Source organism: Rhinoderma darwinii, chromosome 3, assembly GCF_050947455.1.
Source record: "Rhinoderma darwinii isolate aRhiDar2 chromosome 3, aRhiDar2.hap1, whole genome shotgun sequence".
Lineage (NCBI taxonomy): Eukaryota > Metazoa > Chordata > Amphibia > Anura > Rhinodermatidae > Rhinoderma > Rhinoderma darwinii.
Genome location: NC_134689.1, coordinates 88,895,502 through 88,914,528, shown reverse-complemented (window position 1 = coordinate 88,914,528; position 19,027 = coordinate 88,895,502). Strand labels below are relative to the sequence as shown.

The following is a 19,027-nucleotide window of genomic DNA, read 5'->3' as shown; positions in this document are numbered from 1 at the left end:
TGTGAGAATTTGTGTCGCTGCAAAGTAACTATTCTATTCGTCCCACATACATTTTATTTACTAGTTTTATCAATCCTGATCATTTGGTGTTGGTGACTTAAGCTGGCCATACATCTGAGCTATCTCACCGGACTCCTTCATAAACATGCATACTGGGATGTTTGCATGTTTATTTCAATAGGGAGCTCGGGAGAAGCCGCTGCTAAGATACCTCTGGTGGCGACTTATCTAGGAGGTGAGCAAAGGTTAGGAAATGTTATAATCCAACACGCCCAATCCTTCTTTCCCCATTCTCTGCTATCTGGCTGCCCCCATTACAGTGTCAGCCTATCATGCCATCAGGAAATTCAGCCAACTTTAATCCTAAATGTTTGGCCAGCTTTAACTTAAAGAATTTCGGCAACGTTACTGTTTTTGCACAAATCTTGTTAACTTACCAGCCATATTCTAGCAGTGTCATTTGTTTCTTCCCAGCTCAGTTGCATATAGACATTTTTAACTCTTTCATTTTAGGCAGCTGTGTCATGCGATCTCAGTCTGACCACCAAAACAGACTATGCCCTCATGTGTAGACAAGAGGGCATTTAATCCTGTGTGGCTGACTCCCTGTGAACTACAGGAGCTCTTTATCATGCATAAAATCCCTCTTTATGAGACACCTCCTCTCCGCACCCAGCGTCACTCTCCTTGTTCCTCTATATGTCCCCATGCATAAAGTGCTGCTGAGACTCTGCAGTGTGAGGACAGAAGCTCTTTGTCACTGATCTATCACTTGCTGCACTTAGATAGGACTCAGACCAGAGCAAGTTCAGTGTGATTAGACTCCGCCCCCTTTGCAAGGCCAGAGGCATCTTGGGAAATGTAGGCTGCATTAGGGAAACCATATCCGAGAGGAAGGAGGAATCAAGATGGCAGGCAACCCATAAATGGCTCATTAACTAGTATAGATATACACGAGCCTCTACATTATTCGTTAATAATAGGCCAGTGCTGCACTATATAGGTAAAGAAATAAATTGGTGAAGTTCTTCTTTAACTCTGCTACATGTCTATTTTTCATCCATTGTATTCTTTAAATCAAGGAATTAGCTTGTTTCTTCAGCTTTTATTCATTATAAAAGCCAACTAGAATGTTTAACTAACTCTATAACTAATAGGTGGAGTATAAGCTATATTTTTACCACCCCTCCAGGCAAAGAAAACCCCATGGAACATCTATAGCAGAGGTACTCAAATTTTTTAGTGAAGGTCCTTTTACCTGTGTCTGCAAACAGGTGAAGGTCCGAGCTGATCACCAACAGTAAGGCTACATTCATACGGGTCAGTTTTGCCATAGGAAATTCTGATCCGTGGATCTGTGGCAGAATTCCGAGACTTATCTGCCTCCTGTAGATGGTGCCACATAATGCCCCTTACAGGGAGTGTCACACAGTTCCCCTTGTAGATAGTGCCACATGTAGTGCCCTTTGTAGATAGTTGCCACGCACTGCCCCCTGTAGACAATGCCACACTATAGTGCCACACAGTAGATAGTGCCACACAGTTACCCCCCCTGTAGATAGTGCCCCCAAAACAACTAAAACCATCTTGTACTTACCTAGCCCCATTTACACTATGAACAGAGCTGCTCTGCCGGCCTCCTCAGCCATGTTAGGCCTGCAGACTATGAGACACCAAGACGGGACCCTTGCATAGGCAGGCCCGATTCAGTGACGTCATCGCGCCGCCCTGTGCAGGGATCCTGTCCCTGGATCTTATAGGCTGCAAGCTTAACATTGCCTGTAGTCTTGTGAATAGTGGAGCAGGGAGCTGATAGCTCCCTGATCCACTATAGTATTGAATTGTATCTGCGTCCTGAGGACGCAGATACAATTGAATGTGGCAGTCGCCCGGGGTACCGGGCCAAAAATCTGGGCTTCTGCCCCAGATGCCCGATGCTAGCAACGTGACTAGTCCGGACAACTGGCGTCCGCGGTCTTGGTTCAGCTGATAACCCCTGATCTATAGTAACGTTGTGTTGGTTCTACTAATTCGTCTGATATGGATGCCATATGTTTTTTTTATTTCGGTGAACCAGTGAGGTATCTGTTTTATTGCAGATATGAGTATTCTGTCAATCCTGCTGGTCATGCTTGGGAAGTTTGGAATCACATCTGCGTTCTCCATGGTTTATGTATACACTGCTGAGCTGTACCCTACAGTCGTAAGAAACATGGGAGTTGGAGCCAGTTCTATGGCTTCCAGATTAGGCAGCATTTTATCCCCCTATTTTGTTTACCTCGGTAAGTTCTGTCATTGTACAAATGACAATAATATTTTACGTTATGTTTAAATAGCTATGTGTGTTGTATTTCCTAATGTTTTGGATATGTAATTTATTACCTATTAAAAAAAAAAACAACTGACAAATACCACAAAATGTGCCATTTTTTATTAGAAATATCCTGTGCGGTTATAACAAAATATAGACATACAAACATAAAGATGCAGCAGCAACCTGCAGGCGCTAAGATATATGCCATTATTGAGCATTGGAATCATTTTACATTGCAGTACTGCTATATTACTATGCTTTCAGTTTTGATTAATTTGTGTCCTCAATAAGGCGTCCTTACACCAGTATTATACCTGTATTTTTAAGGCATTACCGGATCTTCATTGCACATCACTGGTTGCTTATGTCTATAATTAATATACATATATATATATATATATATATATACAAAACTTATCATGTGTATGTAACAATTCTTCCTTCTCTAGGTGCCTATGACAAACATTTGCCTTTTGTCCTGATGGGCAGTCTCACAGTTCTTGTGGGTATTTTTACCTTGTTTCTGCCAGAAACCTATTCTATGCCTTTGCCAGACACAATTGGAGAGATGCTCAAAGTAAAAGGGTGAGTGTGTATTTATTTTTGTTTTTTACCTTTTTTTGCCCTTAGTTCTTAATATGACATGTCAGTGGTGTGGTTGTATAAATGTAAGTTTCACATTGGCGTAAATACGGGTCCTTGGTCACACGTATTCGACCCATATTGCACCAGTGTTTACGGACCCGTGCTTGTAAATACGGGTCCGGTGTCACCAGTATTCCACCTGTATTTACGGGCACGTTTTCGCTGCAAAATTGCACTGCACTAATCTGGATGGCACAGCACGGGCAGGCCCATAGAAGTCTATGGGGCTCCTGTAATTACGGGTGACTACGTGTGTACGGGAGTGTTGCTAGGCGACGTCAGTAAGTAGTCACTGTCCAGTGTGCTGAAAGAGTTAAACGATCGGCAGTAACTGTTTCAGCACCCTGGACAGTGAGTTACGATCAACCTGTAAAAAAAAAAGACGTTCATACTTACCCAGAACTCCCTGCTTCTTCCTCCAGTTCGGCCTCCTGGGATGACGCGGCAGTCCATGTGACCGCTGCAGCCTGTGATTGGCTTGTGATTGGCTGCAGCGGTCACATGGGCTGAAACGTCATCCCAGGAGGCCGGACTGACACAAAAACTGCATGTGTGATTCCAGCCTAATACCTGTAACCCTATATATTGCATTTTTTATAAGGAAGATTTTCATTAATATTTCCATGACCAAATCCTGTGGAGCATGTTCCATAACTTTACAGTTTGGACAGTATGTAATCTTTGACTAGGACACCATATCTTATCCTTAACCTCTATCTCTCACCTATTAAAGGGTTTGCAGAGTTTGAAGTAGTAAGGGATAGAAATCCTAGTAATTAAAAGGAATTATCTACATGCTGGATATTGTTGTTCCACATATCTTTAATACGCAGGCCGTGTAGACCACCTTGTACCTCTGATTTTCACATGGACACACAGTGATGATGTTTTGTAACAGAGTCTGTGAGGAAAAAAAATGTGGCATGCTCCATTTCATAGACTTCATTCTTCCCTAGAAGCAAAGCTTCTAGGAGAGCATTCTGAAGTGTATGGAGGCCCCACACTGTGCTACCCAGACTACAGTATAGGTTTGTAGGGCCCCATCATTTTGTGTGTATACTAGCCCAAAGACCCAAATACTATGCTCTGATGTCACAATGACCTCCTAGGAGACCACTAAAAACTGTAAGAGTTCAGATTTCCATATTTCACATAGCACGTTGAATGAAGAGGTTAATAGTGAGCTTGATGACCAGGTATATGGTGGGGGAAAAATGCAGTCTTCTGCTGGAAGATCCTGGCACGCTAAAAAGCGGTATGTGAAAACTCATGCTACCAACTTGTTAATGATTTCTTATGCTCGTTGATAAAGACTGAATGCTGCCTGACCCAACCCTACATCTTGGACTTCTTCCGAATAGCCTGGGTGGAAAAATATTTCTTGACATTCTTCCAGACTGCATCCAACAATAACCCACAAAATTCTTGAATGATACTATCCGGAGTATAAAACGTTCTCATACTAATTTAGTAATATAGTTAATCCCTAAGATCCTTATGTGGTTTACGCATTTGGAGCTTTATGAGCTTGTAAGTTCTCCTACCCTTCTTCTTATCACCTGTTTCTCTTCCCCCCCCCAATATCCCTGCAATCCCCTCTACTCATATTTACAACAAGAATAAGGAACAGATATCCGAGTACTCCAGACCTCCTCGAAGCTCTATTTCTATCACAATTCATGCATTTTTGCCATACTACCCACGATGCGTATTACTTGTGTATTTGTCACAGGGGTTTCCCGCAGAAAATTTACCACGTAATACAGTACGAGCAAAGTAAATGAGATTTCAAGTCATCTCATCTTTACGTTGCAGAAGTTTTCCGCACGTAAACTGACCTGCGGTGCGTATTTTAAAATCCGCAGCATGTCAATTTATCTTGCGTTTTTGCCCCAGAATTGTGTCTGACCAAAACACAATATTAAGTACGTATTTTACTTGCAGAATTACCTGCGTTTATCTGCAGTATTAACGCAGATTTTTTTGTGCCATGAATTGCACACCACATGTTGACTGAATACTCCGGTACCTGTATGCCCGGTGCAATGGTATGTCTGTACTATGTAATTACCCTCCATCTACCTCTCTTCTACTCCCACCTCTTCCTCTACATCTATCATTTTCCGCCTCTCCCCATCTATCAATCATTTCTGAAAACCAAGAAATCCATTTTGGAAAGAGTTGACGCCTTACTAACTGCAGCAACTCTTAAACCGCTGTCCAGCAGTATAATAAACTATTTCTCTTTACAGATTCAAATATAAGAAAGGAATTAAAAAAGAGATAAAACTTCAGAAGCAGAGTAATGGAAATCTGAAGGTTCTTTCAAATACTGCCTTATAGAGCTCCGAGGTCCCTTCATTTCCTCCGAGAACTATAGACCGAATGAGCAGAACTATTGTCTTCAGTCCATGGTACCCATGGCATTAGACTATTCAGGGGATCTTGTGGACTTTCTGAATCCAGCGTTGGTATCCTGTCCACAGCTGGGATGTCCTCCATAGTCTTCGCTCAAAATGAACCTTTTAAGGATTGCACAATTTGGTCCTCCGATATCACATCTGAATAAGGAGCTGCTATGACCAAGGCAACAATGTTGTGCTGTGAAATTGTCGTTTTCCTCACAGTACTGTTGGCACTGGATATTGTTTTGCCCTCCCACCGAAGAAGAGACCATAAAGGGGGCAAATTGAAGATGATATACGTCACACCACTGGTAATACATTTATAAGCAGTACAGTTTTCTATAGTGTATCTGAAAAAATAATGTGCTTTAATTTATTTATTCTGCCTCTTTTCCAAGGACGTTACAGGCACCTTTTTATGTTTGTACATGTGTATGTAAAAAAGCCATCTGCATTCCAATGCCCTCTTAGGATATATGTTTAAAATGGCTATGTTCTGGGCAACCCCGCAAGTTCTGAGAAGACTTTTTAAGTCATAAAAACTAAATTGTCACACTATCAAACTGTGGTCCTCCAAAACGGGTCCAGTGAAGTCCTGAAGAAGAATCTGACTGATTAGATATTTATATGGTGTAAATAAGACATCCTAATTTTATATCCATATGCATCTTTACATTTAACTCCTCTGGCTCTGTTCACATCTGAGTTGGAGGCTCGTCTGGAGTCGCCATTACAAACTCCTCATACTTGACAAGAAAAAGAACGCTGCATGCAGCACTATTTTACCGGTCAAAACGATGGACATCATGACGCAATCCGTTAAGTCAAGGAGGCCTATCAGGTGCTGGTGGTATCCGTTGTGTGACGGATGCAGCACTGTGTCTTGGTTTCCATTCTAAATGGAAACTAGGACGCAGATGTGAACAGAGCCTTACAGGCTTCCCCTTGGAAGCCTGTTTATTTTTTATTATCTACTGTATGCACTGAAGACTTTGGTAAGTGTTTTATTGGATGCTACTGAGCATGAGCTCTGTAGCCACCTTAAGCAGCTAGCAGTCATTATATTGAGTACATAGTAACGGTTTGAAAACTTTTTATTTGTTAAAACTACATTGGAATTTGCATTACTAGTTCCTCCTAACAATGAAAATGTAGCGTGAAGATGAATACTTACCTACCTATTTTATTCAAGTATACTATAAGTCTGTGGGTCTGCTATGCTGGCAGGTGAGGCTACTTTTCCACTTGTTGTTTTCAAATGCCCTGTCTTTTTGATTCCATAAGTTTCACTGTTAGCAGTCGGGGATCATTCCTTGCAGGGAGCACTGGACAGTTCCTAGGATTGAGGAATTACCTGATTACCTGATGTCCCTTCCAACTAGAGGTCTCTTTGAGATGCTATGTTTAGCACAGCCCTGCCTGTAGAGATGGACCATTATATCACAGTATAAGGCCATAGGTTGTGGCAGTATGGTAGAGCTTTTAAAGTGTTTATATAGTTGCCAATAATTTTGCCAAATTATTTTTTCTTTGTTTAATGTGAAGAACCATTTTAATGCATGTTCTGTGTGCTGCTTGGGGCCATATTCGTGAGTTTATGCTTCCCTTTTAAAGGTCTTAACCCACTCTGAGCTGGATTTTCATTATCAGATGGAGCAGGGCCGGCTCCAGGTCTATGTGGGCCCTTGGGCGACACAGACTTACTGGGCCTCTGTGGGGGAACTCACAGTGGCAGTAAAATGGCAGAAAACGTTGCTTTGTTCATTTTGCCCTGTTTATGCCCCTATATAGAATCTAGGCCCCCAGTTTGTACCCTCATAAATTTAGTGCCCTATGTAGATAGTGCCACACAGTCCCCGTCCCTGGTAGTGCCATACAGTCCCCCCTGTAGATAGTACTATACAGCTCTCCCCTCCTGTAGATAGCGCCATATAGCTACCCCCCCCTCCTAGAGATAGCAACCCCCAAACAAATAAAACAAAAAGTCATACTCACCTAGACCACGTTCCCATGTCGAACAAAGCGAATCAACACTCAATCCTTGCGTAGGCCGGCGTGATCCAGTGACGTCATCACACTGGCCTGCGCAGGGATCCTGTTCCTGCGCATGATAGACTGCAGGCCAAACGTGGCCTGTAGCCTAGTAAATGGCAGAGCAGGGAAATAGCTCCCTGCTCTGCCATAGTGTTCAATAGTATCTGCATCCCAAGGACGCAGATACTATTAAATGTGGCATTGCTACTGGGCATGGGGGGGGGGCATTGACGGCGGGCGGTGCGGGCCCCCTCATGCAACGAGGCCCTGTAGCAGCCGCTATGGCTGCTACAGCGGTAGTAATGCCGCCTCCTAAACAGGGGCTCCCTCTAGAAGCAGAATCCCCAACAAGAGCATCGGCTACACTCTGGCCGGGGATTCCACTCTTGGAGAAGCCATGACCACAGCGTCAGCAGCCGGCGGCCAAGTGAGCCCCCCAAGAGTAGTGGACCCCGGCACTTGCCCGAGTTCGCCTGGTGCTGACGCCGGCACTGAGATGGAGTTCAATCTGCCACACAAAATTGCTTGTCTGCCGTTAGCTACAGCCGAGTTTTGACTTTTTCCTATGAACCAGCTTTCAAATATAAAAGGTGACTCCAAACCGGTCCTCTTGAAAAGCCATACTATATTACTACTATGGTACCAAATTGCTAGCTTGCTTATGTGCCCTCTAGTTGCTCAGCTAGCTTTGTTACCTTAACCATGGCGTCTGCTTTAGTAATACTTATTGTCTAGACCGATGTGAAAAGCTGTCTCAGGTACTCTAGATTCACCAAAAGCTAGAATTTGTTATTTAGTTAGTACAAGCCACTGACCACTTTTTATATATTCACGTTCATCTAGTAAGTAAAAAAAATATCACCTGGGCTTGTCTAAGGACGTTTCACCTTAACTTACAGTCTTAGAAAGTTGCAGAATGTTTTATTTTATCTAATATACGTTGGGGGAATTTATCAAACAAGTCGCAATTTACACAAAAACTCACTTTTCACAACTGAGGGTTTGCTACAATGCATGTCAAAGTAAAAAAGCTCTGTGAGCAAAACACATCAGCACAAGTCTCTCCTGTTCTGAGGGTTTGCTACAATGCATCAGTGTAAAGGTGGCCATACACACTAGTATAAATTTGATCAAAATGGACTATTTCATACAAAACGATCGCTCGTCGGTTGAAATGTAACAACAAACGATAATTTTAGTCAACAGATGACAGACTGTCATCGTCTGAAAAGAAGTCGGCCATGTTTTATCCGATAGTTGGTAGTACTCTACTATATACTGTATGGTGCAGTCGGCCTACACATGAAAGATTGTTCATTCTACAGTTGTTCAACCATCAAACTAGTTCAATCTAATGTGTATGGACACCATTGGTATGAGCTCTCTGCCTCTGTATTTAACTCACAGAAGAATTGAATTTTTTTTTCTTACCATTCAATAAAAGCATGCAGTGATCTTGAAAATGGTGAGGAATTGAGAACAATCTTGCATAATTGTTTTTATTGGTCATGATTAAGTTTTACTTCTGTAAGTCTGAACAGTCAAAATACATGAATTGGCAGTATGAGAAGTTGTGAATTAACTCCAAACCTCTACGATTCATGCAAGCAGTGTGATATGGAGGTTGAATTATTCACATTGATATACATGCAATAAAAAAAATCCTACCACTCAGTTGATCTAAACAAGGAACTAGGACATGAGTGAGGAAACGTTTTCAAGATTTCTAACCAATTCCACTTGATTCATCACTTAAAGAGAACCTTCATATACTAAGGCTGGCCATACACATGAAATAACTGCCGGCCAAACGCTTATTTGGTGAATAGCTATTCCTTCCGATACACATGGACCCTTGTCCGAGCGTGCGTGTATTCTGAGAGGGGAGTAAGCCGATACCAGGCACCTCTGGCGGCGGCTTATCTTCCGTTAGAACAAAATCATCGGGTATGTTAAAATTGAACTGCCCGTTTCTTCTCTCCAACATCTGCATATGGAGCCTCCCATGCACATTAGATGGTCGCCCGATCCTGATGAAATAGGCAGGTTCGGACAAGATTTATCTAATGTGTATGGCCACATTTAGGATTACATTGCCACTATCCGTTTTTCCATTCTAACTTCAGTCACCTCAAAGAATACATGCACATTTGAAGATAGAACTTCCCCAGTTTTGATAGTTTGGAAACTCTATAATTATTTTTGTAGTTCATCATAAGGTTTTGATTAGATGTTGACTGGATCCTGCATGTTAACATAACACCTGTACTGTTTGATCTGCTGTGTGTCTCCTATAAGGATAAATGAGGTCTTCCCAGTACAGCATTTCACTTTTAGGCTCTGTTCACACTAGCATCATGGCTAATGAAGCAATGATTGCTGTGACGGATCCATTTTCCAATGAATCTAAACGTACTGTGGTGGACCCCATTGACTTATAAGGGAGGTTTTCATCAGTGTTGCAGTACTTTTATGTATAAATTATTAATAACATATCTTTTTTGCATCACGTGTTTTGTAGCTGGTGCACTTTGATTTTGCTGTTCGTTACATGTTTCCGTGTTCTATTTCTTATTAACCTAGTGTTTTTTCTATCACATTTCCAGGAAAAAAATGTTTATCTCCTGCCTCCAATTAGGCTCTGCTCACACTAGCATTCCGGGTCTACATCTTATTATCTTTTTAGAATTTTTACTGGCAAGAATAGAGCGTTCTCAGTTAGGTACATCTGGATTCGCCAATATCTAATTTGATCTGATTTAGCGGTCATGGCTCCAAAGCCATAATGCAAGTGTGAACAGAGTCTTACTTGTAGTGACACTGTGAATTTATGTAAAGGTTAATTATGGAATTTTCACATGCACAATAACAAATCCTGAGGTGTTTTATAAGGTTACCGACACAGGACGAGAATGCTCGTCCTGAGCGGCGGGTACTTCGCGCATTAGGACGAGCATACTCGTCCTGTGTGACAGCCGTCTGTGCGCGCGATCGAGAGCGGGGCAACGGCTGTAATACACAGCCACGGCCCCGCTCTGACAGCGGAGAGGCGAGAAACATCTTCTCTCCGCCGTTAACCCTTTGAATGCCGCGATGAAAGCTGATTGCGGCGTTCAAGGAGGGGGGACTGCACTTTGATCGCGTCACAGAAGATAACTGTGACGCGATCAAAGCCCACAACTCTTATGGGCAGACAGCCCACGGCCCATTGAAGGACCCCAGGGCTGTCTGAACTTATTTCCTGTTGTTACGGCATACTCAGGTATGCCCTAACAACTGCCTGTGTACAATCAATACACAGGCTAATGTACCGGCATATAGATCTATGCCAGTACATTACAGTTACAAAATAAAAATGATAAATCCCTTTATGGGATAAAAAAAAAAGGTTAAATGAATGTAAAAAAAATTCATGATAAATAAATAAAAAGTAAAAAAAATACACAAACACAATTTTTTTTATAATTAATAAACTTTATAAAATATAAGTCCCAAAACATGAAATAATATAGACATATTTGGTATCGCCCAGACCGTAAGAACCCAAACAACAAATGTATAACATCATTTATCATGATCGGTGTATGGTGTAAAAAAATAAATAAAACTGCTGCGGAACTGCTTTTTTTCGCCATTTTCGCCAAAATAAAAATTTATAGAAGTTAAACGATAATGTATTTGTACCAAAAATTGGTACCTACATAAAGTAAAACTCGTCCCGCAAAAAAACAAAGTCTCATACAACTATGTTGGGCAAAAAATAAAAGAGTTATGAGCGTTGGGATGCAAAAAGGGAAATCTAAAAAAATTGTTCTGTCCTCAAGGCCAAAATAGGCCGTGTCCTTAAGGGGTTAAAGGGGTTATCTCATCACAGGATTTTTTTTCAAAATTAGGTATGTAAGACCAGGTAACAGCTAAAGAAATCAATTCCACTGTTTTTGTTTTGATCCCTTTATTTGATCATTGCTGGTTTCCTCTCTGCTGGAATTTATTTCCTGGGTAGGAGGCAGAATGATAGTCCACTCCCTCGAGACTCCTGCCCTGATGTCTCCCCTTTTCCACTCAAAATAGGAATGAGAGTGTCCTGTTAGAACCTTGCTGCTTTATCTCTCTCCACCCCCCCCCCCCCAACATACTGATAAGAGTGTCCTGTTAGAAGTTTGCTGCTTTCTCCCCCAGCCAGTGAACATACCGATAAGAGGGTCCTGTCAGAGGCCTGCAGCTGTCTATTTCCCCAGTAAATATAATAAGAGGGTCCTGTCAGAGGCTTGCTGCTGTCTCTTCCCCCAGTAAATCTACTGATAAGAGGCTCCTGTCAGGGGCTTGCTGCTGTCTCTCCCAACCCAGTAAATATATTGATAAGCGGGTCCTGTCAGAGGCTTGCTGCGGTCCCTCCCCACAGTAAATATAGCGATAAGCGGGTCCTGTCAGAGGCTTGCTGCTGTCTCTTCCCCTAGTAAACATACCGATAAGCGGGTCCTGTCAGGGGCTGGCTGCTGTCTCTCCCCACAGTAAATATACCGATAAGCGGGTCCTTTCAGAGGCTTGTTGATGTCTCTTCCCCTAGTAAACATACCGATAAGAGGGTCCTGTCAGAAGCCTGCTGCTGTCTCTCCCCTAGTGAATATACTGATAAAAGGGTCAGAATAGCACATCACAGGATGGTTCGTGCCTAGGTTCCTGGCTTCTACTTTTGCATAACCCATCCTGTGAAGAGCTACTCTGAATCTCTTATCCATTTTTTCACTGGAGGTTTCGTTCACATCTGCGTCGGGACTCTGCTCATGGGTTCCGACTGAGCTTTCCGTCAGCGGAACCCATGAACGGAATCCAAGCTGACGCAAACGAAAACCATAGGTTTCAATGGCGACAGATTCGGTGCTAATGTTTTCCCCTTGTCCCCGTTGCGTAAGGGTTTAGTTTGTTTGACGTAATGAATAGCGCAGTCGACTACGGTATTTCTTCCATCAAAACAACAGAGCCCTTTCTCAATGTGACAAACGGAAACCATCTGTACCCGATCTGTCACCATTGAAATCAATGGTGATGCAAACGAAAACCTATGGCTTCCGTTTGTTTCTGTTTGGATTCTGTTCATGTGTTCGTCTGATGGAAAGCTCCGGCGGAACCCATGAACGGAACCCCGACGCAGATGTGAACGAAGCCTAAGAACAGTAGCAAGAGTCTGTATTCCAAAATAAAACAAGTTTGTTATGGCTCTGGGCTTCTGTGCATTGTTGGAGCCCATCCTGCTATGTATGACTTCTCTGCACAGGATGGGGAGGAACCTACTGAGCATGACCACGGCGGGCTCTGTGTAGAGAAACCAGCTTGGGTACCAGAACGCAGAGGTATTCAGTGCGCATGCATGTCCACCAGCACAGAGCACAGCTGGTATTGGAAACCAGGAGTAACATATACGCCGTAAATAGGGCGTGTGAACATACCTTAAGAGTAACTTTTTCCATATTTGTTAAATTAAGTATATTTTGTAACTAGATGAATGAAAGGTGCTTGTCTGGTCATTGTGATTTCTTTTCTATCCATTATCATTGGTATTAGTGCTCTTGCCTATTACTTCTGTTCATAGCATTATCATATAAAAATGTACATGTTGCTGGTCATTGATGAGTTAGACTCTGTTCAATACATTATTTATGTATCAAATGGTTATCAAATTGGGTTTTCGGTCTAGGATTCAGATTTTTTTTGACGACTAGAATAGCACAGTCTCAAGTTCTATTCTTGCTGTAAAAGATGTCGTAAAAATAACGGAAACCATACGGACCCTATTATAAGCAAACTAGGACCATCAGGATTTGACAGGATCTGTTTAAAGACAGATCCAGAATAACTGTCATGGCGCTGTTCTTAACGGAAGCCATGATGCTAGTGTGAGCAGAGCCTGGAAGGAACACTAAACCTGAAATGCAAAGTCTCTGCAGGGTGAACTGGACATATTATATGTGATAGGAAGTAGTCATTCTGGGGACATACATGTTTTTCTGAACTTCTAAGGCTTTGTTCACATCTGCGCTAGGGCTCCATTCCGTCGGAGATTTACAGAGCCCTGACAGATACAAACGGAAAACACAGGTTTCCGTTTCCACCACCATTGATTTTAATGGTGACGATCCGGTGCCAATGGTGTCCGTTTGTCTCCTTTGTGCAAGGGTTCCGTCATTTTGACGGAAACAATACCGTAGTTAACTGCGCTATTCATTCCATCAAAACGACAAAACCTTTGCACACCGGAGACAAACGGACACCATTGGCACCGGATCCGTCACCATTGAAATAAATTTTGACCAATCACTATCGAAATTGACGTCCGGGACTTATCCTGGAGTGGTCCCCTACAGGAAGGTAGGGGGGTTCCATCTATAGGGGGGTGCCATCTATGGGGGTGGCTATGTACAAGGGTGCTGTGTAGCATTACCTACAGGGGTCTTTGTGGCATTACCTACAGGGAGTCTGTGTGGCATTACCTACAGGGGGTCTGTGTGGCACTACCTACAAGGGGGTCCGTGTGGCATTATCTACAGGGGCGCTGTGGCAATATCTACAGGGTTGCTCTGTGGTAATAGCTAAAGAGGGCAGTGTGGCATTATCTACAAGGGGGGCTATGGCAGTATCTACAGAGGGCAGTGTGTTGCATTATCTACAGGTGCTGTGTGGCATTATCTACAGAGGGAAGTGTGTGGCAGAAAATTGACAAATTAAATTCATAAGTTTTTAAAATGGTCAGGGAAAAAACGTGTCAAAATCGGCCGTTAAAAACGGAAAGACGGAACGGAAACGGAACGGATGCAAAACGGCTGAGAAAAACTGACTTTTTTATCGGCTGACACTCTGACTCAGTCGTGTGAATAGAGCATGCTATGAAACGTCAATTCCTGTCCAGCTTTCAATTTTAGTTTCTCAGCAACTAACATCAGACTTGTGTAATTTTAACTCTTTCCCAACATTTGACGTACATGTATGTCATAGCTAAGGAACAAAGTTAGAGGTCCAGCACACGATATGATATGAAAAAATACAAAACTGTTTATTTGCGTCAAAAATAAAAACAAGAAATTAACAAATCCCGGGGATTTTTTAATTTCTCTAACTTTTTTCCTTGGATTTCTACCTACTCCCAATGTGCCTCTCTTGCCCGTGCACCGATCAATCATGGAATGTTGCGTCCTTACTTCAAATGAGTGGTGAGCGGACCAATTTTTCTTGTATATTTTCTACTTGCTATGTCATAGCTAGGAGGGACATGAATGGAGCAGGCTCAGGACACACCAGGTATATATAGCTGACATCTCGCTCTAATGGCCGAAATTTGGGAGAACTGCTAATAAAGGCCTCAGGTCTGCCTTCTTAGTCCTTCCTTTAAGCCCTGACTCTAGATGGTATTGCAGGGTATTGCAATAGTGATCAAATAATCGCATGTTCACTTCCCCTAGTGGGAATAAAAAAAAATGTAATAACTCTTTTAAAAATATAATTAAAATAAACCGCTATGTCGACAGAAAAATAAAAAAAATATTTATGGCTCTTGGAAGACGGGTATGAAAAATTGAAAATGATAGAACAAAAGCTGCGGCGGAAAGGCATTAATAACTTGTCAATTGTTAAGAATATAATTCAAAGATGACAACCAATATACTTTAGCCGTGGATTGTTATTTGCTGTGTAGGTTGGGAAATTCTTCAGACGTACACCTCCAAAGCAATGCCACTGACTTGACCCATGGGACCCCGTTATAAATAAAACAAACCATATACTGAGCGGTAGTCGACTACGCTATTCAACACAAATAATACACCGACACATACCACCCAGACTTACACCAAAAGGATACTCTTGGCCTACAAGTGGTTAATGGGGACCTATATATACGTTCAGTGCATGCTACGAACACTAAAGGGTAATTCAAGTTTGCTGAGATTTCCCACACCAGAGCAACAGACTACAAATTACATTTTTTAGAAGGCCGCTGATTCAATTTGTAGTCTGTTGCTAAGGAAACAGTGAGAAGCAACTGACAGAATATTAACTTGTGTGGCAAAATCAGTGAGACTGAACATACGCCTTAAATTACAAAATAAGTCGTGCATGTTTTATCTGGCCTTTCGCCACACTAACCATGGTGAGCCTTGTTTATCCTGATGGTGAATAATGCACAAGCCGTTCTTGTCATTGTTTTAGTCTTTCCCTATTAAAACCAGGTTTTCAGTTTTCATACATTCTGGTGCGAATTTCATATATCACTGGCAATAAGCACTTCCCTTTGGCTTATATTTCATATCAAATGTTGGAAGCAGACGGTATACACACAATAGCCCAGTCTGAATATGAATAATATGGACTATGTCTGATGTTTGAATAAAGGAATCTATAACCTGTACGCCTTCCGTTACGCGGTATGAGATGTATTTATTTATAATGTTCTTTAGTGCTTTCTTACTTGACATGTATATGTGCACAACAATGCAAAAAGTCTGTAAAATGTGTTCTGATTTCTACTTTTAACCTCTACAGTGATTTCGCTTATTTTTTTTGTTTTTTTTGTCAAACCAATTTGTAATAATAAAACTGTAATTATTTTCAAACACATGATTGTATTTTTGGAGGAAAGCGGAATGATTAAGCACATAAGACGAAAATAAGGTAATAAAAAAAACTGTCTTGTGTCCGCAATGGACATGGTAGCACAAACCCCACAATACTCAATCAAAATGAAATAAAACATGACAACAGTTTCTTTGGATAAAAATGGCCACGGTGTTTATTAAGGGTAACCTAAGATAAAATAATTCGAAGAGAATAACCATAAATAATCGAATAAATAATAAAATATAAATATTTTGACCAATAAAAACCAAGTCCGCCCAGCATTAGCTGGGTGACAAACCCCACAAGCCATGACATTACCAAGACATGGCCCCCCCAAAACACCGCAGCCATTCTTCAATTAAATTCTGCAGGCCCAAATTGAAAATGTCGATACCCACATCAGAAAGATGAATACAATCATTTCTGAACAGCCCGTCTGTGAGGTCTTCAAGGTCACTGTGTCTATAAGAAAGACCACCGAGGACCGACATGTATTTAGACATGGCTCTATTAATCCTTTTACGGATTCGATTCAAAAACTTATAATTTCCAGAGGACCATAGCAGTCTTGGAATAATCTCTGAAAAGGAAATAGTAGCGTCAGGGAAAAGACATTTTATCAAGGCTATATCCCTTCTCATTTCCCAAAGTAAGTCCAAAGTCTTTTCTTTACCTAGGTCATTGCCTTCCAGCATGGATGATAATTAAATTCGGATCCGGCCAATAAGAACTCAGTGATTTAACTAAAGAAAACACGTTCTTCCATTGCAAACCCCTTACCCCATGCCAAAAAACCGAAAAAACTAGCGGATCCATAGACAAATTTTCTGTATAGGACCTTCTCGCGGCTCTCTTCTGTGCCCAAAATATAAAAGAGTGGCCAAGGATCCAAACAACCAAACGCTTACCTGTGGATATATAATTACACTACTAACAAGTCTGGTCGAACATAAAGTTTAAATCTATTAGACTCCCACCTTCCAATTCTTTTTATAATCCCTTCATCAATTCCTAACTGTGCAGCTTCCGTAGCTGCACCTATTCTAAACGAATGGGAGGATATTTTTAAATGCTCCAACTTCAGGGACTTCAAACATTTCTTCAAAACAGAGTTAAACTGAAATCTGGACAGCTGATCCCCATTCTGATGAATCAGGAAAGCAACCCCAAGACTCGGCCTGATTGACAACCAATGTTTAACATTAGAAACTGGGCAAAGAACAGAACCCGAAAACTGATTAATTCTAACCAAACGACCTTTTCCTAATTGATCTGTCTTAGATTTTTTTAACAATAACAAAACATGGTCAATTTTGCAACTAACATCCTGAAATGAAAGGCCCGGGACTGAAACTACTCTCTGCCACCAGTTCGCTTATTCTCAAGGCTGCAAAGAACATTAACACAAATGCTGTTCTAAACAAACACACTTCAAAATTACTAAAACAAACTAAATGTAACACATTGAATAATTTTAACAACAAATCTAATGAAATAGGCCTTCGTCTTTCCACAACCGGAGCTGACCTATGGTAACCTTTCAAAAGCTGCTTAACTGGGAAGAGCGAAGAAATAGCCGGACAACTGTTTAATTTAAGAAAGAAAGAGATGCCTGCCAGAGACTTAGAAATGGAGGCAAATGACAGCCTCCTACTAATCAGGCTACATACAAATTTTAAAACTAGACCTACCTCATTATGAAAGAAATTACAGTTCTCATTAACACAGAAATTAACCCACTCCTTCCAAGCAGCTGAATAATCAGCCCATGTTCTTGGAGCCAAGGATCTCTGAATATTAACATAGATTAGTCCCAAATCAGATTCCATAAATGAGGAGGACACGGAATTCCACAAAGCTCCGCTTCTGGTGCCATCGTTCTGAACCTCCGCCACTGACAACGAGATAATGAATCTGCTATATCATTCTTTTTTCCTTCTATATAGCTAGCTTTCAACCAGATGTTCAACTTCAGACAACATAAAGTTAAATGTCTTAATATCTTAACTACTAATTCACATTTTGAAGATAATGTGTTAATTGCAAAGACCACACCTTTGTTATCCGTAAACAACAAAATTCTCCTATTCTTAAAATAATGACCCCATACAACTATGGCTACCAAAACCGGAAATAATTCCAATAAGACAATATTTGAAGTAACTTTGCTTACACGCCAAGCACTGGGCCATAACTCAGCCGACCATTGACCATTAAAGAATGCCCCGTAGCCCATACTACCGGCTGCATCCGTAAATAAAGACAAAGAGTCAGAATCCTCAAAATTAAACTGCCAGCAACTGCGTTCATTAAATTTAGATAAAAATTCTAGCCATACAGCTAAATCTTCTTTTAGCTGAACCGTTAACCTAATATGGGACCTAGGTGACTTAAGACCCCTTGTTGAAAAATACAGTCGCTTTGAAAAAACTCTTCCCATAGTAATAACTCTAGAGGCAAAGCTCAACAACCCTAACAGTGACTGCATATCACGTAATGAACATTTCTTCCTAGCTAACATACTGACTAAAGAAACCCTTAACTTTAACAATTTTTCCTCTGGTAAACTAAATTCCATTCTCTCAGAATCTATTCTAATACCTAAAAATTCTAATGACCTACATGGAAACACAGTCTTCTCTTCAGCTAACGGAACACCAAAAAATTTCATAAACTCGACAAATTTTAACAATAAGGAATAACATAACTCAGAACTAGCATCACCTATAAACAAAAAGTCATCAAGATAGTGCAGAACACCTCCATCTGGAATTTGCTTCTGCACTACCCAATGTAAAAAGGATGAAAATGCCTCAAAATAGAAACAAGATAAAGAAAAACCCATTGGTAAACATTTGTCATAAAAATAATCACCTTCAAATTGAAAACCTAGAGAGTTGAAACCTGCAGGGTTAACTGGTAGTAAACGGAAAGCTGATTTGATATCAGCTTTTGCTAAAAAAGCATTTTGACCAAACTGTCTCAATAAAGAGACAGCCTGATCAAACGAAGCATAGTGTAC

General features: G+C 41.2%; 1 protein-coding gene across 2 annotated transcripts in view; it reads left to right on the top strand.

Moving 5' to 3' along the window:
- LOC142748979 (organic cation/carnitine transporter 2-like) overlaps nt 1-19,027 on the top strand; it is an 82,811-nt gene that overhangs the window by 51,790 nt on the left and 11,994 nt on the right. The window contains exons 8-10 of one of the 2 annotated variants that reach the window (XR_012882349.1): nt 2,100-2,282; nt 2,764-2,899; nt 5,212-5,675. Coding sequence is in view for 1 of the 2 variants with exons in the window: in XM_075856449.1 (XP_075712564.1) it covers nt 2,100-2,282; nt 2,764-2,899; nt 5,212-5,302 (410 nt within the window). In the remaining variant the exon portion in view is untranslated. Of the gene's footprint in view, nt 1-2,099; nt 2,283-2,763; nt 2,900-5,211; nt 16,002-19,027 lie in introns of those variants that run through there. The other variant, XM_075856449.1, reaches the window with a different exon arrangement.